At 41.6% G+C, this 26,044-nt stretch overlaps 1 protein-coding gene and 1 long non-coding RNA gene across 5 annotated transcripts in view; both read right to left on the bottom strand.

The window, feature by feature from the left end:
* Positions 1-3,526: 3,526 nt before the first annotated feature.
* On the bottom strand, positions 3,527-8,107 carry LOC143412703 (uncharacterized). Its single transcript, XR_013093232.1, has 3 exons — positions 7,323-8,107; positions 6,794-6,874; positions 3,527-4,018 (listed from the first exon to the last, which is right to left on the bottom strand). It is a non-coding gene; the product is annotated as an uncharacterized LOC143412703 (long non-coding RNA).
* A 4,411-nt stretch (positions 8,108-12,518) lies between these two features.
* Positions 12,519-26,044, bottom strand: part of ubr7 (ubiquitin protein ligase E3 component n-recognin 7) — a 32,681-nt gene continuing 19,155 nt past the window's right edge. For all 4 annotated transcript variants that reach the window (XM_004573169.4, XM_004573168.5, XM_004573167.5 and 1 more), the window contains 4 exons: positions 25,864-26,028; positions 25,519-25,684; positions 12,865-12,926; positions 12,519-12,783 (listed from right to left, as the gene is read on the bottom strand). In XM_004573169.4, coding sequence (XP_004573226.1) covers positions 12,694-12,783; positions 12,865-12,926; positions 25,519-25,684; positions 25,864-26,028 — 483 coding nt within the window. In that variant the 3' untranslated portion in view covers positions 12,519-12,693. The remainder of the gene's footprint in view (positions 12,784-12,864; positions 12,927-25,518; positions 25,685-25,863; positions 26,029-26,044) is intronic.

The raw sequence follows: 26,044 nt of genomic DNA, 5'->3' as shown, positions 1-26,044 counted from the left end.
AAGGCAGTGGGTGGCAGATATTTGTGAGAGGAGCAGGTGCCATGCTGAAGATCATGGTGATCGAGACAATATGCACTATCTACCTGAGCTCGTCCCACACCTAATTAGATTGGGAGGATACCTACCACTCTGGACTGGAGAAATGGTTCCCCTATTTCAGAGCGAAAAACTCACTGCAACTTCAGCTAATGTTGAAGCAGAGTTCAAGAACATTAAACATGGTCTGTTCAAGCATGAAAATCTCCCTATAAGGATAGATAAATTCATTGCACGTCATCTTGGTTTTATTGAAGGGAACATGCGGATCTGTTCTGCAAAACAAATACGAAAAGAAGCAGAGGTTGCCAGACAGGATGGTACAGTGAAGCGTCAGTATCCACACAAAGCCTTTGTGGAGCAGGAAGTGGATGATAACCCCTCTCAGGAGCCCAAAATTGACACAGACATAGACATAGAGGAAGGGCACGAAGTACTGCAGTGCGTTTCACGTTGATATCAGGCGCCTCCTAAAAAGGGAAAAGAAAAGTTCATTTAACGCAAAGTTTTCAGGTGTCATTCTTTGGGGAGAATACATGTTTATGAAACTGCATGACATCAGACTCTACCAAATTTTGGAGACTTTTCTTTTAAGATACAACCTTTCTGTCTCTTGTGACAGAGAGTCTGTTTCTTAATCATTTGACAAAAACCCTACACAGTATTTTAAAATAGTGTTCTCCAGATCAGAGCTGTAATCTATATAGAACATGGGGTTCAAAGCAAGGAAAAATTGTGTGTTTATCAGTGAAACCTTTAATTTGTGTTAATTTTATCATTATCAATATATGAAATCTTCACCTTAAGGGACTTAATGAATGGTTTCTTCTAAAAATTAGGAATGATTGAGTCATTTCACATCATATGAAAATATTAATTTTTAATACAAATTTGGCCCTACAAAAATGGAAACTCAGTAACAAAGATAATGGAGATTCTCTAAACACGAGCGAATATCACAGTAAAATTGTTGATTGTGATTTACACATTGGATGTATCCTCAGTGATTTGGTACAATTATACAACATTTTATAAGAACTGAACAACTGATGAAACTAATTATAGGCCAATCTCCAACCTTCCTTTCATATCAAAAATCCTTGAAAGAGTAGTTGTCAAACAGCTAACAGATCATCTGCAGAGGAATGGTTTATTTGAAGAGTTTCAGTCAGGTTTCAGAGCTCATCACAGCACAGAAACAGCTTTAGTGAAGGTTACAAATGATCTTCTTATGGCCACTGACAGTGGACTCATCTCTGTGCTTGTCCTGCTAGACCTTAGTGCAGCATTCGATACTGGGTGGCTGTAGCTCAGGTGGCAGAGCAGGTCAGCCACTAATCAGAAGGTCGGTGGTTCGATCCCAGGCTGCCTCCTGGCTGCATGCCAAATATCCTTGGGCAAGATACTAACCCCATGTTTGCCTACTGGTGGTGGTCAGAGGGCCCGGTGGCGCCAGTGTCCGGCAGCCTCGCCTCTGTCAGTGCGCCCCAGGGCAGCTGTGGCTACAATGTAGCTTGCCATTGCCAGTGTGTGAATGTGTGTGTGAATGGGTGAATGACTGAATGTAGTGTAAAGCGCTTTGGGGTCCTTAGGGACTAGTAAAGCGCTATACAAATGCAGGCCATTTTACCATTTAATATCCTATTAGAGCGATTAGAACATGCTGTAGGTATTACAGGTACTGCACTGCAGTGGTTTGTATCATATCTATCTAATAGACTCCAGTTTGTTCATGTAAATGGAGAGTCCTCTTCACACACTGAGATTAATTATGGAGTTCCACAGGGTTCAGTGCTGGGACCAATTCTGTTTACATTATACATGCTTCCCTTAGGCAGCATCATTAGAAGACATAGCATACATTTTCACTGCTATGCAGATGACACCCAGCTCTATCTGTCCATGAAGCCAGATAACACACACCAATTACTTAAACTGCAGGAATGTCTTAAAGACATAAAGACCTGGATGGCCGCTAACTTTCTGCTTCTTAATTCAGATAAAACTGAGGTTATTGTACTCGGCCCTGAAAAGCTTAGAAATATGGTATCTAACCAGATTCTTACTCTGGATGGCATTACCTTGGCCTCCAGTAACGCTGTGAGGAACCTTGGAGTAATTTTTGACCAGGATATCTCCTTCAACGCACGTATTAAACAAATATGTAAGACTGCGTTCTTCCATTTGCGCAACATCTCTAAAATTAGAAATATCCTGTCTCAGAGTGACGCTGAAAAACTAGTTCACGCATTTATTACTTCCAGGCTGGACTACTGTAATTCATTATTATCAGGATGTCCAAAAAACTCACTGAAAAGCCTTCAACTAATCCAAAATGCTGCAGCAAGAGTACTGACAGGGACTAGAAAGAGAGAGCATATTTCTCCTGTTTTGGCTTCCCTTCATTGGCTTCCTGTTAAATCCAGAATTGAATTCAAAATCCTGCTCCTCACATACAAGGTCTTAAAATATCAGGCCCCATCTTATCTTAATGACCTTGTAGTACCATATCACCCCATTAGAGCACTTCGCTCTCGCTCTGCAGGCCTACTTGTTGTTCCTAGAGTATTTAAAAGTAGAATGGGAGGGAGAGCCTTCAGTTTTCAGGCCCCTCTTCTGTGGAACCAGCTTCCAGTTTGGATTCAGGAGACAGACACTATCTCTACTTTCAAGATTAGGCTTAAAACTTTCCTTTTTGCTAAAGCATATAGTTAGGGCTGGACCAGGTGACCCTGAATCCTCCCTTAGTTATGCTGCAATAGACATAGGCTGCCGGAGGATTCCCATGATGCATTGAGTTTTTCCTTTCCAGTCACCTTTCTCACTCACTATGTGTTAACAGACCTCTCTGCATTGAATTATATCTGTTATTAACCTCTGTCTCTCTTCCACAGCATGTCTTTTATCCTGTCTTCCTTCTCTCACCCCAACCGGTCGCAGCAGATGGCCGCCCCTCCCTGAGCCTGGTTCTGCCGGAGGTTTCTTCCTGTTAAAAGGGAGTTTTTCCTTCCCACTGTCGCCAAAGTGCTTGCTCATAGGGGGTCATATGATTGTTGGGTTTTTCTCTGTATCTATGAAGCGCCTTGAGGCGACTTATGTTGTGATTTGGCGCTATATAAATAAAATTGAATTGAATTGAATGTTTCATTAGAGTGGGTGTGGCACACTTAATCAAAATGATTTGCCAGTGGGACTGTTTGAGAAAAAAGCCTCATCGGGTGAGGGATTTCTACGTGCGATCAACTTGTCAACTTGTCAAGTCCCAATCCTTGGAAGAAGCAAAGGTCCTAATACGCAGCATTGCTATTGTGGCATTAAGTGAGACAGAAGGCTGTGACAGTTTTGGAAACCCCATTATGTCAGAAGTGTCCAAATCAAATCTGAAAAGAAAAATTGCAGATGAGACTGTCTGTTTCTGATGACAAGGAAGAAGAAGACATTAGATTGGATCCATGCACAGAAATAAACACCGACTTAAGGCAGTGGGTGGCAGATATTTGTGAGAGGAGCAGGTGCCATGCTGAAGATCATGGTGATCGAGACAATATGCACTATCTACCTGAGCTCGTCCCACACCTAATTAGATTGGGAGGATACCTACCACTCTGGACTGGAGAAATGGTTCCCCTATTTCAGAGCGAAAAACTCACTGCAACTTCAGCTAATGTTGAAGCAGAGTTCAAGAACATTAAACATGGTCTGTTCAAGCATGAAAATCTCCCTATAAGGATAGATAAATTCATTGCACGTCATCTTGGTTTTATTGAAGGGAACATGCGGATCTGTTCTGCAAAACAAATACGAAAAGAAGCAGAGGTTGCCAGACAGGATGGTACAGTGAAGCGTCAGTATCCACACAAAGCCTTTGTGGAGCAGGAAGTGGATGATAACCCCTCTCAGGAGCCCAAAATTGACACAGACATAGACATAGAGGAAGGGCACGAAGTACTGCAGTGCGTTTCACGTTGATATCAGGCGCCTCCTAAAAAGGGAAAAGAAAAGTTCATTTAACGCAAAGTTTTCAGGTGTCATTCTTTGGGGAGAATACATGTTTATGAAACTGCATGACATCAGACTCTACCAAATTTTGGAGACTTTTCTTTTAAGATACAACCTTTCTGTCTCTTGTGACAGAGAGTCTGTTTCTTAATCATTTGACAAAAACCCTACACAGTATTTTAAAATAGTGTTCTCCAGATCAGAGCTGTAATCTATATAGAACATGGGGTTCAAAGCAAGGAAAAATTGTGTGTTTATCAGTGAAACCTTTAATTTGTGTTAATTTTATCATTATCAATATATGAAATCTTCACCTTAAGGGACTTAATGAATGGTTTCTTCTAAAAATTAGGAATGATTGAGTCATTTCACATCATATGAAAATATTAATTTTTAATACAAATTTGGCCCTACAAAAATGGAAACTCAGTAACAAAGATAATGGAGATTCTCTAAACACGAGCGAATATCACAGTAAAATTGTTGATTGTGATTTACACATTGGATGTATCCTCAGTGATTTGGTACAATTATACAACATTTTATAAGAACTGAACAACTGATGAAACTAATTATAGGCCAATCTCCAACCTTCCTTTCATATCAAAAATCCTTGAAAGAGTAGTTGTCAAACAGCTAACAGATCATCTGCAGAGGAATGGTTTATTTGAAGAGTTTCAGTCAGGTTTCAGAGCTCATCACAGCACAGAAACAGCTTTAGTGAAGGTTACAAATGATCTTCTTATGGCCACTGACAGTGGACTCATCTCTGTGCTTGTCCTGCTAGACCTTAGTGCAGCATTCGATACTGGGTGGCTGTAGCTCAGGTGGCAGAGCAGGTCAGCCACTAATCAGAAGGTCGGTGGTTCGATCCCAGGCTGCCTCCTGGCTGCATGCCAAATATCCTTGGGCAAGATACTAACCCCATGTTTGCCTACTGGTGGTGGTCAGAGGGCCCGGTGGCGCCAGTGTCCGGCAGCCTCGCCTCTGTCAGTGCGCCCCAGGGCAGCTGTGGCTACAATGTAGCTTGCCATTGCCAGTGTGTGAATGTGTGTGTGAATGGGTGAATGACTGAATGTAGTGTAAAGCGCTTTGGGGTCCTTAGGGACTAGTAAAGCGCTATACAAATGCAGGCCATTTTACCATTTAATATCCTATTAGAGCGATTAGAACATGCTGTAGGTATTACAGGTACTGCACTGCAGTGGTTTGTATCATATCTATCTAATAGACTCCAGTTTGTTCATGTAAATGGAGAGTCCTCTTCACACACTGAGATTAATTATGGAGTTCCACAGGGTTCAGTGCTGGGACCAATTCTGTTTACATTATACATGCTTCCCTTAGGCAGCATCATTAGAAGACATAGCATACATTTTCACTGCTATGCAGATGACACCCAGCTCTATCTGTCCATGAAGCCAGATAACACACACCAATTACTTAAACTGCAGGAATGTCTTAAAGACATAAAGACCTGGATGGCCGCTAACTTTCTGCTTCTTAATTCAGATAAAACTGAGGTTATTGTACTCGGCCCTGAAAAGCTTAGAAATATGGTATCTAACCAGATTCTTACTCTGGATGGCATTACCTTGGCCTCCAGTAACGCTGTGAGGAACCTTGGAGTAATTTTTGACCAGGATATCTCCTTCAACGCACGTATTAAACAAATATGTAAGACTGCGTTCTTCCATTTGCGCAACATCTCTAAAATTAGAAATATCCTGTCTCAGAGTGACGCTGAAAAACTAGTTCACGCATTTATTACTTCCAGGCTGGACTACTGTAATTCATTATTATCAGGATGTCCAAAAAACTCACTGAAAAGCCTTCAACTAATCCAAAATGCTGCAGCAAGAGTACTGACAGGGACTAGAAAGAGAGAGCATATTTCTCCTGTTTTGGCTTCCCTTCATTGGCTTCCTGTTAAATCCAGAATTGAATTCAAAATCCTGCTCCTCACATACAAGGTCTTAAAATATCAGGCCCCATCTTATCTTAATGACCTTGTAGTACCATATCACCCCATTAGAGCACTTCGCTCTCGCTCTGCAGGCCTACTTGTTGTTCCTAGAGTATTTAAAAGTAGAATGGGAGGGAGAGCCTTCAGTTTTCAGGCCCCTCTTCTGTGGAACCAGCTTCCAGTTTGGATTCAGGAGACAGACACTATCTCTACTTTCAAGATTAGGCTTAAAACTTTCCTTTTTGCTAAAGCATATAGTTAGGGCTGGACCAGGTGACCCTGAATCCTCCCTTAGTTATGCTGCAATAGACATAGGCTGCCGGAGGATTCCCATGATGCATTGAGTTTTTCCTTTCCAGTCACCTTTCTCACTCACTATGTGTTAACAGACCTCTCTGCATTGAATTATATCTGTTATTAACCTCTGTCTCTCTTCCACAGCATGTCTTTTATCCTGTCTTCCTTCTCTCACCCCAACCGGTCGCAGCAGATGGCCGCCCCTCCCTGAGCCTGGTTCTGCCGGAGGTTTCTTCCTGTTAAAAAGGAGTTTTTCCTTCCCACTGTCGCCAAAGTGCTTGCTCATAGGGGGTCATATGATTGTTGGGTTTTTCTCTGTATCTATGAAGCGCCTTGAGGCGACTTATGTTGTGATTTGGCGCTATATAAATAAAATTGAATTGAATTGGGTCCAACTCCTGCCTGCCGCACAGCGATTCATGACACGGGTCTTTTAACCTAAAAATGTTTTAATGGCCATGAAGAAAGGACTCTTCAATAGATCTTTCAACTCACCTGTGTTTACTGTCTCCACCTGAAATTAATTGCAGTCTGAAGTTTTTTCTTTCTTCTGTCCTTTTGTCTTCAGTCTTCAGCCTTGGAAGGAAAAAATAAAAATATTGAAAACCTTATTAGCACACTAAATATACAAAACCTTGCTATATTTCAATTGTTTTAGATCGAAGTTGCCACTGCTAGCTAAGTCAGTTTTGAATCATGCTAATGAGAAGAAGAAAAAAAAACCTGCCGAACAATGAGGCTGCTGTTGTAAAAACGCCAACTTTCTTGCGTTGGCAAGTGGTCGTTAAAATATCATTAAGACCCTGTCTTTTTATGTAATTCTTAGTAAAACTGTTTTAATCGGTTAAAACTGACGACATAATCTATGTTTGAAAAAGAGCGCGAACAACAGCGAACCACTATTCACCACCTGGGTCTGTGCTTTTTAACACAACAGCGCATTCGAAATAGAAGTTCTTGCCTGCAACATATACTTGCTTTTTTACGGAAAAAATAAACATAACGAAGGTTCCGTTTTACTTACAAGTTTCTCCAAATGTGCTCTCCAGTCGCTCGAGAAGGGCAGCCATATTGAACAGAATTTTCTGTCAACGTCGTTCAGGTTAGAGAGAAAACGTCATGACGTAGTTGACATACACATGCGGAGCTCGGAAAAAAACCATAATTAAATCATAATTAAGAAAGCAGTATTTACTCTTAACTTCTAAGCCATGTACAATTATAACTGTTTGAATCGTTAACAGAACAAAAGTTTTAAGTTGTTTCAACTTTGAGGAATTTCAATTGTTATATCCACAAACTTTATAAGTCAGGTAGACTGTTGGGGTTTACAGTGCAGTAAAACTTGGCAAAGGACAATACTGTGTCATGAACACCTGTGCCTTTGATGCCTTCTGTCAAAGTCTGTGCTGCGCTTACTGTGACAGTCGTACTGCTCAAAACATGTTGAATAGTTCAGAGGAGAACAAAGTATTCCAGCTTGTGAAATCCCTTGCTTCAAAGGGTGTCACTGAACATGCCTATTCATTGAGGGCAGAGGTGCTGAGCTCAATATTCTGCCCTGTTCAGTTGAAGACTGGTGTTCATCGTGTTGATGCACAGTGCCATGTGTCCACAGTAATTCAAAAAACAATGACTGAAAATCCAAGTGTTCACTTCACAAGAAAGTGTTCCTCCCAGTACTGCAAACTTTACACACCAAACACAAGGCAAATACCTTTTGTTTCCATTGATCTGTCAGTCCTCTCAGCTTCTGGCATAGCTCACCTTCAGTCTGCTGTTGAACAAGGGCTCAACCTTCCAGCATCGCCACGCCTAAGACCAATCGAAAGTCCTGATGCATCTCCAACAGCATTTAAAACAGTGCAAGAATTATGCTTCTATCCCACCTAGTTTTTGAGTTACACGACGTTTTGTAACTCCAAAAAACGGCGTTTTTCACCGCTCACCGCGATCAAATTCTGACTGCTGATCACCCTGATTTTTAAGGCGCCCCGCCCCCTTTTCAGGTGGCGCGATTGATAATGACACGGCTCTTCAGACCAAAGGTCCTGGGTTCGATTCCACCTTGGTCAACATGTTTTTTTTAACTACAAATTTATACACTATCACAGACCGGTAATTCGTATTGATAATTTATTACAATTCTGAAAAGTTTTATGATTTTACCAGCTTTTCTAATATGGACCTCAGATTCTCTGTGGCAGAAATACATACAAGTACACAGCCTGATGAAGCAGACAGAAGCAGTACCTCTGATTGGTTCAGCATTTTCACCTCTTATCAGCACAAATCTCAGCCTCTTCTGCTGTTTTCATTAGAATTTTAAGCTTTTCCACCTTTTTTCAGTTACGTGAGAACCAGTTTGGCTCAATGAGTAGCTGAAAAATATCCGCCTCTTCTGCTGTTTTAGCAGGATTTCAGAGTTCAGCTTTTCCACTTGTTTTAAGCACAAATTTCAGTTTCTTTACCTCATTTCACAACAAAGTTCTTCCTCTTCACCTCTTTTCTGCTAATTTGAGCTTCTGCTCCACAGTGCACATTTTCCCTCTCATCATATCTTTGCTTGTGACCAGAACTCATTTGGCTCAGAGGGTAGGGCAGCTGCCGTGAGACCCGGTGGCAGAGGCTCGAATCCTGTGAGAGTTGCTACACATGTTCCCTGCTTGCATGCGCTCTGCTTTCTTGACACTCTCCAGTGTGTCATTACACATACAGCCATCTTCAGCAAGCACTTCTGCTTCTACACCTCTTTTCAGCTCATCTTTTTGCTTCTTTACCTCTTTTCAGCAGATATTCTTCTGATTCACCTCTTTTCTGAAATATTTTCAGCCTTTTCACCTCTTATCAGCACAATTCTCAGCCTCTTCTGCTCATTTCAGCACAATTGTCAGTCTCTCCACCTCTTCTTTGTGAGAAAGAGTTTGGCGCAGTGAGATGAGAACCTGCCTTGAGTACCAGAAGTGCCAGGTTCGAATCCTGCTCAGGGCAACATTTTTTTGTTTGTTTTTTCAACTTTTTTCAGCAGACATCTTCAGCGTTAAGGCATCCACACAGCATTTTCGCAGGAAATGCAAATTTTTCTAGTTTCATGATGAGACTGCCAAAATGCCAGGACAAAAGAGCCAGGACTGCCAAAATGAAATAAATAAATATATCATTAAATAATTAATTAAATGTGTCAATAATTAATTAAAATGTGAAATACATAAATAATTAATTAAATGTGTCAATAATTAATTAATTACATGTGTCATAACTATTTATTTAAGTAATTAATTAATTCAATTTTTAATTAATTATCGACACATTTAATTAATTATTTAATGGTGTATTTAATTAATTCATTATGGCAGTCCTGGCGTTCCATACCAAAGCGCTCACGGGCAGAGGATAGTCCACCCCCAGCTGCTATCAGGGCAGGAGATGTTCCCACCTATGCGTCCAAACTGCAAATGAATCACGTATGAGTGAAGCCTCTGCTCCCGCACTGACAGTAACGCAATCAGTTCAGTTCTTCTTTTACTGTTATGTTGTTTTGTGGATCACAAGGTTTAAAACTACTTAAACACACACACACACACACACACACACACACAAAGTAACTCCACCAGAGTGCCTATTTCGAGTCACTTTTGCAGGTCCAAGCGCAGATAAAGGAGTAAGGTTGGAATTGTGGCATTAAAAAAAACAATAATCGCTAAAAGAAATTTAATATGACGTTCTAAATAAATTCTAAATGCATTTAGGACGTTTTTTTACTCACTTTGTTTCTTCTTTTTTTCTCTCCTACAACATGGGTTACAATGTTGTAGGATTTGTAGGATTGCAAATTCATGCAAATTAGGCGATGACGTCGTTTAGCGACTTCTAGAGACTTTTAGAATAGCCAAAAGTGATTTTTCTTGCTGAGGAGTTGGCAACACTGGCCAGGGGCTGCGACACATTTATACAGCCGTATTTCGCATATGACTATGAAAGGCGTAAGAGGAAGTAGTTTCTTCCAATTTAGACGATCCAAATGATATAGTTTCTTTCCATTGTGTTCCTGTTAATGAAAAACTACAAATTTACTCCAAAATACTAAAATATCGATATTTTAATATGAGAATCGATTCTAGAACATAAATTACTGGGATCGGAAGAATCGATATTTCAATATCGATCCACACACCAATTATCGCATGCACTCGCGCGACCAGCACTCCTGCTTAAATGCACACAGTCACGGTGACACGTTTCTATCTCGGACCCTACGATCATTCGCACAGTTATAGAGGCGCTCTGTTTACTTACTGTTGTGCTGCTTCTCGTTCACGGGGAGGGTCTCAGGATCCCGTCAATCACCATCCAACCAAGGGGAGTTCAGACGCTATCTCACCGGCCTGGCCACAAATTCACATTCCAGGGCTTTCTTCGGGCATCCTAGTGTCCTGGCTGTCCACAGACTTCGGTATGTCCTACCCCCTCCTCAATGAAAGGCCATTTGTTGGAGTCCGGCTCCGAAGGACCAAATAAATGTTAGGTCTGTGCTTGCAGGCCTCGCTGACTCAGAGACTTAGTCCCGTGAACAAAGCCAGACGAACAGAGATCAATTGGTTTTAAGTTGCGCAAGGGGAGCCCAGTCAGAATCTCAGAGCTGTGAGCTCTGCACCCAAACCTCAGACGACTCCAACTCTGGCCCCCTCTTGCAGTTCTTTTATTAACTCAGTGTTTACACAAACATCTCATTAATCATGCGATAGATAAAATACATATAAACATGTGTCGTGTGTGTCTGCAACAGTGAACATGTGATGTGTGTGTGTGTGTGAATGTGTCTGTGAGCATGTGATGTGATCAGTGAAACGTGAGTGTGCGTCTGTGTAGAAAACAGAGGTGAACATTCATGCTAAAGATCTAATCATCTTGCACAATGACAACCATAATGATCCACAATTCTCTAACAGAACTGTTACCTGCAACTGCAACCACCTGACCTCATTCTCCATCCTCATGTCACCAAACATTCCAAAGAAACTCTGTTTAGACATTATAACCTACATTGGAGTTGGCCTGTCCATGATTTCCTTGGTCATATGTCTCATCATTGAAGGACTCATATGGAGAAAAATAACGACTGAAACCTCTTACGTGCGTCATGTTGCCATAGTCAACATTACTGTCCCTCCTGATTGCAAACATTTGGTTTATAATTGGAGCGGCCATTTCAGATGCAAAAGTTCAAAAAAAAAAAAAAAAAACCCAGCGTGCACTGCAGCTACCTTTTTTTTAATCCATTTTTCTACCTAGCTCTGTTTTTCTGGATGTTTGCCTCAGCTTTGTTGCTGCTCTACCGTACAACTAATGTCTTTGGGGGGTTGTCTAAAGCATCTATGCTGGCCATTGGATTCTCTCTAGGCTACGGAGCTCCTCTCATCATAGCAACAGTAACTGTAGCTGCAACTGCACCTGACAACAAATATATCAGAGAAAATGTAATCTGTTGGCTCAAATGGGATGTGTCCAAAGCTCTACTGGTGTGTGATTCTTACACTGTTAATAGTGCTGATAAACCCAATTATCCTGCATGTGGTTTTCAGTTAGAGATATTTGTAATGAAAACCATTTTCACTAGCAGTCAAAAACTAATGTGTACCCTTATGGCAGCATTTTTGTTAAATATGAACAGAATGATAGAAGAAGTGCTGCCACATGCCTGGCCAGAGAGTACCAATTTGTTTAATTAGTAGTTCAATGAAAGGCTTCAGTTAAGTAAGAGTGAGGGAAAAAAATTGTGCTTACTTTCACAGTTTTGTCTTTTTAAAATAAAGAAAAACACTACATTTTTCAAAATATTTGTGGATGTTTAAGTGGCCATCCAATGAGATGACAGCGCCAGCTGCGTTAGCCTCATCTTAGATAACATCAATCAGATCATTAAAATAAACTAAGTTTTAAAAATAACATCTGAATATTATTGATCGCTTAAAAACCCACCTGAATAGTTTTGTTATTGATTTGGCCTCTGTAGTTTGGTTTTTCATATTTTCTGGTTCTTTACTCTTTCACATTCACACATTTAGCTTTTTTTTCTTTAACTGAAACTTTGTTTCTTAAGTATTTATTGTCTCTGAGCTGTTTTTCAGTTTTCAATCATTCTATCAGCTGATTCATAAGAGGATTAGTTGGCAGAATTGATTGACTAATCAGTTGACTGATCATGAAGTAACTCCAAATGTTGCCATGTTCAGATTGTTTTATTAGATTGTTTAAAAAGGAAACAATACTGAGAAACAAAGAGGTTGTTCAACATGTCAGACAGATTTTATAGAAAAGTTAAAACAGGAAACACACAACAGGTTCCATTTAATCAGGGATGAAAGATCAGCAGATGGAGGCGAGGTCAGGGGGGATCAGGTGCAGTAGAACTCTCCGGCATCAACTCTGCGTCTTTTACGACTCTGCTGCTCGAAGAACTGACGAATGTCATCAGATGTCACAACCTATCATAGAATAGTTAAATTATATCAGTTAACCTATCAGAACAGTCACAAGACACTTGACCTATCAGGTGGAAGACTCACTTTTCCTTCAGCTGCAAATCTCTGCAGGAAGTCCTTCAGCTCAGTTTTCATGTCATTGTATCCTGCAAGAAAAATAATCAGGACTATTTAATCTGTTCATAGACTTTCTGCAGGTTCAAACATTCTTCTTACAGAGTCCACTTACAGAATTGTTAAGTTAGTGTGAGCACCTGCATAAAAGCAAAGATTTCACGTGTGCGTTAAAAGAGTACTGAGGGGGGAAAAAACTGCGATGCGCGATACCACCACTGTTGAACAGGTGATGGAGAAACAGGTTTACCTTTTAGGTGACATGAATGAGTTGAACGGAAGTTATGAATGGTAGCTGACAGCTGGTAAGTGTGCAGGGGTAGGGCATTAACAGGGAAAGGGGGGCACAAAGAAATACGTTTCTTTCTTATTCTCATTTAACCCATTAAGACCTACCATAGTATGGAGCGCCAGGACTGCCATAATGAATTAATTAAATACACCATTAAATAATTAATTAAATGTGTCAATAATTAATTAAAATTGGAATTAATTAAATAAATAGTTATGACACATGTAATTAATTAATTATTGACACATGTAATTAATTAATTATGTATTTCACATTTTAATTAATTATTGACACATTTAATTAATTATTGACACATTTAATTAATTATTTAATGATATATTTATTTATTTCATTTTGGCAGTCCTGGCGCCTGGCTCTCATCTTGAAATAATTTTATCTGTCAGCCTCACCCATCAAACTCAGGGGGCGGGGTTAATGCTGATCGAGTCAAAACCATTGCTTTGGCCTGGTGGCCATTGTTTCTAGCACACAACAACCGGCATGTGGAAGCTAACAGGACTGAACTTTGAAAAACCCTGTTTGTGTGTCACCAAATACCGTTTTAATATTTTTTTTTAGCCGAGAATGTAGTGGTTTAATCTTCATGTGTCTGGTCGGTTTGTCAAGATACAGCCTCTTTGCAAAAGTGCTTCGATGATTTCGGAGATGTCTGCCCAGTCTCATGGCAAAGCGTGGGATAGACCCGCTCGCCTCGCAAGCAATCCCACCGACAAAGCGCAGGCCCCGGTACACAGCTGTAGTAACCCCCGCTGACTTCTTTTACTGAGGTTATATTTATCGGTGTTTTATTTCCTGATGTTCTTATGTGTCCTACGTGTTTCAGTCGCCAATTCTGAATTATAACTAACATTAAAAACATGTTTAAGGAGGAGAGAGAGCAAATAAATCTGTTTAACATCTGATCTTTGGGTTTTTGTTCAGTAATCAGCGTGACCTGTGTATAAACGCATAAAAGAGATAGCGTTGGTGATTCTGTCATGTAGTAACTGCTGGCTTTAACTGTACAAAGGTTGTTCGACACTATGAAACACATACAGACTTCATGATGTTCGGCTAATATTTTTATTGTGAATATTAATCATGCTGACCTCGCTCTGTACACCACGCAGCGAGGTCAGCATATCCACAGCTCCATGAGTTAACACAAAGTTTCCCAGCTGACTATCTAACTTCCAACTATTCCAGAGACGTGAAAATATACAGCATAAAGAAAAGTGTAAGAGACTCAGCAGCAGATTAGAATAACAGTTATACATTTAATAAATCACCAAATGAATCCAAGAAAGGAGCAAACCTGTTCCGATAATTTGAGTTATGTTAAGTTTGTATTCCCTCAGCTGCAGACTCGCTGCTGTTTAAATGTTTGAAAAGGAAGATTAGATATAAACAAACGTCAAACATAGATTTAGTCTGCCTTCACATTTTATATGAGGCCAGCACGTATAGTGGCTGTGTCCTGTTTTAAGATCATACATGTAAAATTGTTGTCTGACCTCCGTCGATCCAGCCGCTCAGAGTCCGTGGTTACCATGGTTACTGCATAAGCAGCTATAATGTTAACAGCTGGCACTGAGGAAACCTACCGGCAGCATGGGTGTTTATGTTTTTCATTGCAAAAGAACTGTCTGAATGGTTAACTGAAGTTAACTTGGATAAATTATAGTTAAGGAGAATCACAGATAACGCCTACGTGAGCTGTGCGACTGTTCACCACTACACTGAAATCAGCAGGCTATTACTGAAATACACGTGCTATATCATAGACTATGATATAAATAGGGAGGTCCTATTAACATGTTTAGTTTTAAAGGACACCTTCCTGCCTTTAGTCTCCTTCATGAGCAGTATTAGTTTTCTTCTAACATCCAGAAGTCTGCACGATGTGTTTCATAGTTTGTAACAAGCCTTTGACAGGTAAACATAACATGACCGAAAAAGCCAAAAAAAAAAAAAAAAAAAAAAAGAGAGAGAGAGTGTTGACATAAGATTTTCCTGCACATTTTTATACCTCTGCCAACAGAGAGAGAAAAAAAAATCACATTCTAACAGACAGCTGGTGCTTAGAATACAGTTGAATAACTATTAAAAAACGTCTGTGAAACTATGCAGTTATGAAACGTAACTTTAACCTCAGCCAAACCGATTTGCTCAGTTGTAAATAAAACAGCGCTCGGGGAAAACACTATATTTACTCATCTTGTGCAGAAAAATGCGCTGACATTGCTTCATATCGAGCACCGGCTGCCCAGTTAAACTGTGACTATCACAGTTTAACTGGGCTATCACCAGGTAACTATCACGCCTACGTTACCTGACTATCACCAGGTAACGTAGGCGTGTTTCTTGAATTAGCAGCAGGTGTTAAAACAGCTGACAGATGAGGAGGAGGATGCATGCAGGTAAACTGAGGGTCTGTTGAGCTGATCGCTGGTTTCGTGAGAAAAATGTCAGCTCGTTCTTTATGTTACAGAAGCACAGAGACACAAGACCAGGCGGAAAGAGACGATCGTTCGGTGAAAATGAGAATCTGCGAATGCAACATGTGGAACACGGAGAGTGGAATATGTAAACAAACCAGTTAACGTAACCCCCTGGATGCACTCTGAATGCTAATTGTTAGCAGAGCTAGTGAAATCTCTGAAAACATCTGAGCACTTTTGCAAACATGTTCTATGTTGACAACCTGACCAGACATACGTCGCGACATTCGCGGCTAAAACACTGTTAAAAGTGTAGCTGGTGACAGAAAAACGGGGTATTTTAAAACTACACCACCACCATTGCTGCCTGTGATTTGATCTGCATTCTGCGATACCTGGCTGCCCCAAGTCTACACAAGCAATCGATTATCTAGGATCGACCTGTTTTGACTTACTTTGCACGGCAACCAATCAAATGTTAGAGAAGCTGCATGGGCAGCGTTAACCCCGCCCCCTGAGTTTGATGGGTGAGGCTGACAGATAAAATTATTTCATGATGAGAGCCAGGCGCCAGGACTGCCAAAATGAAATAAATAAATATATCATTAAATAATTAATTAAATGTGTCAATAATTAATTAAATGTGTCAATAATTAATTAAAAAGTGAAATACATAAATAATTAATTGTGTCAATAATTAATTAATTAAATGTGTCAATAATTAATTAAAATGTGTCAATAATTAATTAAAATGTGAAATACATAAATAATTAATTAAATGTGTCAATAATTAATTAATTACATGTGTCAACTATTTATTTAATTAATTAATTCCAATTTTAATTAATTATTGACACATTTAATTAATTATTTAATGGTGTATTTAATTAATTCATTATGGCAGTCCTGGCGCTCCATACCATAGAACCAAGTCCGCCAGAGCTTATATTATATTTTTACATGCTGTAGTGCCATTTTTGGGAGCATTTCAAGTTGCTATACATCAATACAACCATTATAGCTCACAGTTCATTTGTTTCACTAGTTTTTTTTACATCGGCTGCGAGATGGGCACGCATAGAGTCACAGATTAAGAGCGATGGTGATGCGTGGAAAAAAACCACCTGGTCTCCTTTAGAGATGGCACGATACCACTTTTTTATGTCCGATACCGATACCGATATCATAAATTTGGATATCTGCCGATACCGATATGAATCCGATATAGTGTTTTTTAATCAACAAAACTGTTTTTTAAATATCTTGCTGCATTTTGTATAAGTTCATACTCAAGTTTAAAACAACAACTACACTAAAGCTATTCTGTTATACCTGTATGCAAAAAAAAATATTTCATAGTACAGCAATACTGATCAATCTAATAAACTTAAACCTACACCATCCTCCCTATTCTGGTATTTTAAAGAGTACTTAGCATAAATATTAAGCAACCTAACTAATAGGGTTCCAACTCCCAGCAACAACAAAAATAAAAAAATAAAAAAATAGGGAACCACCCCTCACACTCCACCTCATGATGCTTAATCGACGTAATCAACCTTAATTTGATGCAGTGTGAAAAAAAAATGCACAGAAATCAATTATTTTTCAAGAAATATTAAATAGATTCAACATCTTTCTTCAACAAAATTGCAGACTGCACAGATGGTACCTTCCCAAAGGAAAAAGTACTATAGCTTACTAGGGTATATATATTAGACTTAATAGTTACTATATACAGTAATGGACTTCTATACATTTTGCATCAAATTAAAACTTTGGCTGTCAGATAATTATTTATTAAAAGCTAGACATTTTAAATGAGAATAAGAAAGAAAAGTATGTCTTTGTGCCCCCTTTTCCCTGTTAATGCCCTATCGGCCCCCCTGGCTAAACTTTGCTAGATCCGCCCCTGCACAGTTACCAGCGTCAGCTACGTAGAAAAAGATCCTCGAGTAGAAAGTAATAATAAATAAATTCTAACAGCAGCTGATCAAGCTTAAACGTGCTGCTGTTGTTCAGCCGCTGGTTTCCTCTTTCTGGTGCAACGTGGGCCAAAAGCAAACTAGAGACACGGACTTGCGGCAGAAAAGCCGATCAGCTGATCGTTAAGCAGTTTCATGATTGAAGTAGCAGCAAGAAGAGGCAGTCGCTTGTTAAGCTTAACGCAGGAATGCTTTACAAACATTCAGAGATGGACTTACACACTTGCTTTACTTCTCTCGGGATAACTTTGTCGGAGATGAAATGCCGGGTTGCTAGCGAAGCTCCACATGCTATCCAGACCACAGGTCCCGCATGCCACAGCCGCTCTATCACGTGATGCATACTGCTCCGACTGCTAACGTTCTGAGGTGAGTTACGGTGTGTTGCAAGTTTTGTGAGGTGCTTTTGTGATATTTAATGGATCGGATTACATTTTTTATTTTTCTCCGATATCCGATCCAGTAATTTAGGTCAGTATCGGACCGATACCGATACGTAATATCGGATCGGTCCATCTCTAGTCTCCTTACATACACCTCCCTCAGCCAGTCTTTCATCATTTCCTCATCCATCCAGCCCTTTTCATTTGCCTTAATGATGATTCCTGCTGGAAACTTCTCTTTAGGCAAAGTCTTTCGCTTAAAAATCACCATAGGCGGCAGTTTCTGTCCATTAGCATGGCAGCCAAGCACAACAGTAAAAGACGACTTTTCATACCCCGTTGTGCGTATCGCTACCGTGCTGGTCCCCTTCTTCTCCACAGTGTGACTCACCGGGATGTCAAAAGTGAGCGGGACCTCGTCCATGTTAGTGATGTGGCTGGGCTGGATGTTTTTGTCGCCGATGTGTTTGCTGTAGTAGGAGCGGAAGATGGCCAGCTTTTCATTATAATCCGCTGGAAGTTGCTCCGCTACCGTAGTCCCGGTCCTGATGGAAAAATGGCACCGTTTCATAAAAAGTGAAAGTGAAACTGCTTTTAGCCAAATGGTGACCGTCGAAACGCTTCTCCCGCTCGTTCTTTGCTCAATGATCCACCGCTCGAGTCTTTCCTCCAACTCGGCCACACTTCACCCTTTAGCGTTCTCATGGTGTTCTCTACTACGTCCTCATTACAACACACAGGGCGCACTGCGCTATAGGGCGCGCCGTACTTTTTGAAGAAAATCTAAGACTTTTAAGTGCGCCTTATGGTCGTGAAAATACGGTACTAGTTATTACAAACACAATCAAGTGTGGTACAATGTCTTAATCTTAAACCCAAATTACTGTCTAAAATACACAAAATATATCTGTGAAGGTTCTAAGTAATCCAAAAGTTGACACTTTTCTTTCCAAGCTCCTTAGAATACACAACATAGATCAATCAACATCCCTTCTGCAAAGTGGAAAGCAGATTTATCAGTCGGCTTAGACCAAAACTTCTGCTCTCAGGTATGCTTAAAAACCTTTCAAGTGATTAGAAATCCCAGTCATGGTTTTGTCCCGCCTTTGCAATTGTGGTTGATGTAGGAGTAGGTGCGTGCTTGGGGCATCTGGGGACTCCCTAGGGACATTTTTCCTGGAGGGCTCAACCCAGGGGCTGTGGTCATGACCTTGTTGGGGCTCTGGTGGCTCTTGGGTAGTGTTTTCCTGGTGGCTACGTGCAGCAGAGCTGGGGGAGGGTCTGTGCTGGCAGAAGAGGGTTACTGGCCTGGTAGCTTGGCTGCCGCGGTGTGATTCCGGGGCAGGCTTAGGGTTCTGGGGTGCTCCGCTTCCGGGCTAGGCCTCGGGGGCTTGGGTTCTGGTTGGTGTCGCTGGGGTTGTGGGTGGGTACGTGCCAGCCCTGGTACATTGACAGAACTGGGGGCCACTTCAGCTGGCGGGGAGGTTGTTACATCCTGCGGTTGATGGTGCTACTACAGTGGGGGGCCCCGGTCTGGATGGGCCCAGGCACCCTGGCCTTAATTGGTTTCCAAGAAACGGTGGTGGCTGAACTGAGTTAGGCACCCCCGTTCCCTGGACGTACTACGTCCAGTCTCAAATACCACTTGCTAGCCAAGCACACAGCTAACGCAGAGAGCCCTCCTCCCTCTCACCAAAGGCAGACCACGCTGGATACCTTTCAAAGGAGACGTCTGGACAATTCTACAACCAACAAACTTTCAACAGCCATAGCAAAATGGGTGGCTACAGCTTGCAGGTCGATTAACATTGTGGAGGATGAGCATCCTCCACATAGCATAGCATCCAACAACTGCACGTATGAATTCCCTTTGAGAGCCACCACTCTAAGATGGACAAAGATTCTCATCTTCATACAAGTTGTGTAAGCCAAAGTCGTGGAGGCTTTGGGGCTGACCAACACGGTTGCACTCACCAGAGACTATTGGACTTCTCTAAGTAAACATAGGGGTAACAGCGCATTATTTTTCACCAGAGTGGGAACTTCAGTTGAATGCTGTGACTGTTATGAAGACGGAGGAGAGGCACTTTGCTGACACGTGCGCTAAGCACTTTATGCCGGTGGCTAGACAGTGGGGAATCGAACAACAGCAAATTGCAAATTTTCATAAGAAAGAGTCACTTACACAGGACGTATCAACAAGACGGAACAGAACCTTGGAAATGATCAAGTGTGTTCTAAGAGATCGAGAACCACTGAAGAAATGCACTGGCACTACATGCAACCAATGTCACAATGCCATCAACAACAACTGAAGAAGCTGGAGACTGCTGGAACACTGCAGGTAATTTATTAATATTTCCTCTTACCACTTTTGACATAGGAATGTTTGTGTGTGTGTGTGTGTGTGTGTGTGTGTGTGTGTGTGTGTGTGTGTGTGTGTGTGTGTGTGTGTGTGTGTGTAAAATATTTTAACCTTATGTGAGTGAATGTAACAAATTCTTAATGAAGTGTATTTCTCTATGGAGGGAGGGGAGAAGTTTGTTTCCTGCTCAGTGGTGTTGCCAGTTTTGTGTCACCAGTTGCGAGTGATGGAGGTCTCTGAGGACGATCCAGCTTACATGGTTAAGTTCAAGGGTGACCTTCAAAACAGAAATGGAGAAGCGCAAGGAAAAAGCTAACATCATGTGGATCCTAGGTTTAAGGATCTTAAGTGTCTGAGCAGACCTGACAGGGCTGAGGTGTGGCGCTTGATCAGTGCATTGCTGAGGGAGAGGCAGAGGCCTGCGCAGCTTGAACAACCAGTAACATTTGAGCCATCTAAGAAAAGATCAGCTCTCGTGCTTGCTTCAGTCTTCATCTGATGAAGAAGAGGATTGCATTGAGAAATGTGTGGAGTGATACTGGGCAGAGCCAACTGTTGACATAGAGGACTGTCCCCAGAAATGGTGGCCCAAGCATGAAGGGGCACACAGTGAGATGGCATACCTTGCATGCAAGTACTTGGCAATACCTGCCACATCCATACCATGTGAGGGGTTATGGGTGGGTGTAGTTTCCTGCGTTGGGGTCAGGTGGGTCACACTTTCTGGGCATGTCATCTGAAAATGTCAAAATGCTTGTCTGTTTGAGCAACTGGTTCAGTGCAAAGAAACAAAAGTAATAGGGACACCCATGCACTGTATTTTTTTAGTTCTTTCTTCCCTTTCTCCTTTGTGGTGTTTCCATGTTCATGTTTTGTTAGGAAAACTGAAAAAGGAAGAAGCTTGCATTGTTCAGCTTCTGCTAAATGCAACTGGAGAGCAACAAGTACAGCCAAACTGTTTTAGTCAAAGACACTGTAAGTATTAAGTATTATTACATATGCATTTTATTTATTGTATTTTTAATGTGTACTGTGTCTCCCACACTTAGATGGAAATATGTTTTGTGAGCCTTAACTGTCTAATGGTAAATTAAACAGTTATATTGTGTGGGAGTGTATGCTTAAGTTTCCTTTCAGCATATTTTTGAGCATTCAGTACCTTTGAGGTTTTTCTAAAGAATATTTTGGACTTTTGATTGTTTTGAATTGTTGCAATAAAAATAAACATATTTGCATAAAGCAAGTATATTTGTTCACTCCCATACTGTTAAGGGTATTAGAAGCATGAAAAGCATCTAAGTATTCTAAGTTCCTTTAGAACAAATTTTTTAAAAGTCCGTGATTAATTTGGGATGAATCTTGAGTTAACCATTGATAAGTACGCGATTAATCGCGACTAAATATTTTCATCGACTGACAGCCCTAATATATACACTTTAAGCAGTCTGTTTGCCTCCTTCCCAGGGCAAAGGGCAACATCTCCTGGGTCTAGGGATAGATTGCCCCTCTGGGTGTGATGGCACCTGGAACTGAGGGTATAGAGTATGTTTGGGGAGTGTGTGTACAAAGTTAATTTCTGTTTGTCTCAATGGTGGGCGAGTGTTGAGTATTGGTATATGTGTGCATGAGGGCAGGAATGCATGTTTGTGTCTGTGTGTGCCTGTTTGTCTATGTCTTAGACTTCACCTCTCGGTGAAGGTCGGGTCTTACGGTGTGTTCACACCGAACGCGATAGATGCGAACAGAGCGTCAAGTTTACATGTAAAGTCAATGGAAAAGCGCGATGACACGCGATTGTAGGTCCCGTGAAAATTCAGAAGCAGATTTGCGTCGCCAAAACGCGTGAAACGCGCGTCAGTGTAGCGCGTCTGGCGCGTTTGACTCGCGAAAAAAACCAAGCGCATGAGTTTTTGTGTTGCATTTTGTGCATACGCGCGTTTCGTGTCTACCGCTCGAGTTGGAAAAATCTGAACTCCAGCGTCAAATCGCGCCACGACAACCAATCAGGAGCCTGGTGACGTGGCTGTGACCTAGGTCAAAGGGGCAGATCCAGTCAGAGCCCTTCATTCTTCAATGGAGGGAAGGCTAATCAACGCCGTAGCAAACAACCCGGAGCTGTACGACACCAGCTGCTTTCTGTACCGAGACAGGAATAAAAAGGACCGAGCTTGGAGGAAGATATGTGAAGAGATCGGGCAACCTGGTAAGTTCATTCATTTCTCTTTTGAAAGTTTTCACTGACCTGGGGAAGCCGCACAAAAGCTAGCAAGCCACCGCTATTTTCCCACTGACGTACAAATACAGTTCTGCTTTTATGCATCTTGTCATATAGGAATATATTTTATTGTTTATTAATAAACAGCACACAGTGGTCCCGCTGTTCATCCGTCACTGCTTTGCTTTTTTGCTGATTTTTTTTTATTGGAGTGCAGCATTGCATTATGTAGCCTGATTGACAAATCTCTTCTGTGCTGTGTCTCCTGCGCTTGCCAAATTTATCACGTTTGGTTTTGATAACCATCACGTTCAATAGAAAAAACAGCACAAAAACACCCATAACTATGACCCTCATTCAGAAATAGACACCTGCACCGCGAGGGAAAAAGGCGCACGAAAGTGGCGGGCAGATGAAGACAAAACACGGCATAATAATACTTTTACGTTTTGCAATCTACAAAGGTTTGCACTTTGAGAATCAACTTGTGAGAACTGTGACTAATGTTCATGTGTGTGGGGAAAACAGTGTATAAAGTGGAGGAAGATATGTGAAGAGATCGGGCAACCTGGTAAGTTCATTCATTTCTCTTTTGAAAGTTTTCACTGACCTGGGTCAGTGGGGAAGCCGCTGACCTGGGGGGGGCTAGTTATTCTGAGAACCCCTGCTGCAATAAATGAGGGACCACTATATATACTTTCTCTGACAATATGACTATTGTTTTCAACCTGTTAACATTTAATACCGTCTTGATAGAACCAACTGATTCTGCAGCAGAGCATCCCCTGTTGCTTCTCCGGGCTCCCAGTCCCTGAGCTCCTGCTGCTGCACCCACAGGTATGTAATTGTAGCATCAGATGTACAGGAAGCACTGATGAACCCAGGTACGGCGAGGACGTCCTTAACGCCGCTGCTCTGCTCTCCACAGTAAATAGAGAAGGGAGACTCTCTCTTCAAACACTAGCTCGACAGCTGCCATCTAGCAAAGATACCGGTCTGGCACAACTTCTTCCCACATTCCTCCTACATTTCCGGTTCACGCACGTCAAAATATGCATTTCTGAGGCGCGATGGAGTTTTCTTGGACACGTGAATGTGCACGCGTCAAATTAGGGGCGTTTGGGGCGTTTTCGCTCGCGTCTATCGTGTTCGGTGTGAACACACCATTAGACTTCACCTCTCTGGGAACATCTCAGATACCCTCAACCATCGGTGCATTGGTGTTTCTCGATGTTCGGGGCTGGGCACTCAGGTATGCACTGACTCACTTCTGGTGGTTGCTTGGCAGAGGCCTGGCACCCATTGATCGGTCGGGCCCCTTCCGGAAATTTGGGTGCCCTCGGGCCTCGGGCCTCTGGGTCCGGGGCTCAGACTGCTCTGGCGCCCGGATCTCCTCCGTGCTTGCTTCATCAGATAGTTACATGGGGAAACCTTTTGAATACAAGCATGCTCGTGCTCACAGGCGTGCACAGATACACACTATATCTTCCTTGGCTGCTGTCTCAAAGCATACCGTGCGTTGTCAGGCTTGTGTCCTGCTCAAGAACATTCAATATTTATTATTTACTTTTACTTATCTAGGTTGTTGCTGTAGTCTCCCTACTGTGTTGTTCTCCTTCTGCTTGTTTTTTTTTTCTTCCAGTAGGTGATTCAGTGGACTTTTTAATATCTTTTCTCACTCCCTCTTTCCCTCTGTTTTTCATTAACTTCTCTGGTCTACGTCTTTCCCTTTCCTATCCTCCAGTCAAGTCTGTTCCATTTGTAATAACTATTAGAGTGAATTGTTAAATGTTGTCATTTCTATGCTTGCCAACTCTGATGAAAAGGATTCCACTGTCCTTCCCCCCAGATTCTCAAGGTTCTGGGTGGGGGGCTGTAATGTTTTATTGCAGATACATCCTATCTGGAAGATCTGCTTCTTTTTGATGTAAGCTTTCTGCGTTTATGACCCTTTGGTCAGCAGGAGGTCTCTCACACACACACACACACACACACACACACACACACACACACACACACACACACACACACACACACACACACACACACACACACACACACACACACACACACACACTTACCTAGATACAGAAGTTCACACATATACAAACAATGCCTTGTCTTAGAACCAAGTGGGCGTTGCTTTCCTATGACGTGTTTTGTGTGAACTGTCTCTCAATAAAAAGGCAGCAGGAGGAGGTCAGAGTCGGGGTCATTCTCGTGGTGGACACAAACGAGGCCTCCCTTGCGCAAATAATCGAACAACAAGACTGTCTTGTTTTCTTCATGATGAATAAGTCTCTAGAATTAGCGGGGCTTGTGGAAACACAGACCCAACAATGACTTAAAAGTTAAACAAAAAATAAATAAATAAAAAACAATAACAAAGATGAATAAAGTGGACCAATAATGATCTACTTGGAAAAAATACAGTATATCCATTGGGCATTTTTCTTGGCCTTCAGGCATTAATTGCGATTGCTACAGTGCCGAACAGGACAGGCAAAAAAAAAAAAAAAAAAAGAAGAAGAAGAAGAAAGAAAAGAAAACCCACAAGTAGAGCTGACAGGGGCAGATGGCGAGCCACACACACCGGCACAATTGTCCCGCCAAGCACAGCAGCAAAGCTCAAACAGAACGACCGAAAAAGAAATGTATCAAGGTGCTGCCTGACTGAGACTGTGGTGGGACATTTAGAGAGCTGTGCATAAATGAATGCTGCAAAACTAAATGAACTGAAGTAATACTGTAAACAAGTGTGGACCAAACTTTCTCCTCAGTGATGTGAGAGAATAAGAAAGTCACACAGCAAATCATCACTCAAACTTATTGGTCCTGAATGACTGGACTCAGTTTCTCACACTTCTTTTTTTTTACCAAATTATTACAACTTCGCGTGTGTAATATTACAATCATAAGTAGTAGTAGTAGTAGTATCAGTACCATGGATGATCTCGAGCTGCTGCACGTGGTTCAGGTTGTCGAGCGCTGACATCAGAGGGTCGTCTTCCTGTCGTCTCTGCTCACTGTTCTTTCCTTTGTTTTCGTAGGCGAGGACTGTGTCTGACTCGTCCAACAGGAAGGACAGACCAGCTTCAAGCAGGCGCAGCTAAGCACACAGGTCGGTCCGCCAGGCGAGTAAAAAAAAAATAAAATAAAATAAATAAATAATCAGAATCAGAATACTTTATTGATCCCTGGGGGAAATTAATAAATAAATCTCTTCAGTAAAATCTCATTATATATCAATCAGAGCATGCTCAGACACACTAAACACAGACACAGTACCTGGCAAATTCTGCAGGAGCAGAGTTTGGAACGCCACGGTGAAGGCCAGAACACAGCTCCTGATTGGACTCTTTTCTGACCAATTACCTGCAGCTCCTTCAGTCTGCACCTCGGCTCCACTTCCTCATGGCTCCGCTTGCAGCTAGGCTCAATGGCATCATCAACCTGCCAGATTTTGGAT

Source organism: Maylandia zebra, linkage group LG15 (assembly GCF_041146795.1).
Source record: "Maylandia zebra isolate NMK-2024a linkage group LG15, Mzebra_GT3a, whole genome shotgun sequence".
In the NCBI taxonomy this organism is placed as follows: Eukaryota; Metazoa; Chordata; class Actinopteri; order Cichliformes; family Cichlidae; genus Maylandia; species Maylandia zebra.
The sequence above is the reverse complement of the archived record's forward strand: the minus strand, read 5'-3'. Positions and strand labels throughout refer to the sequence as shown.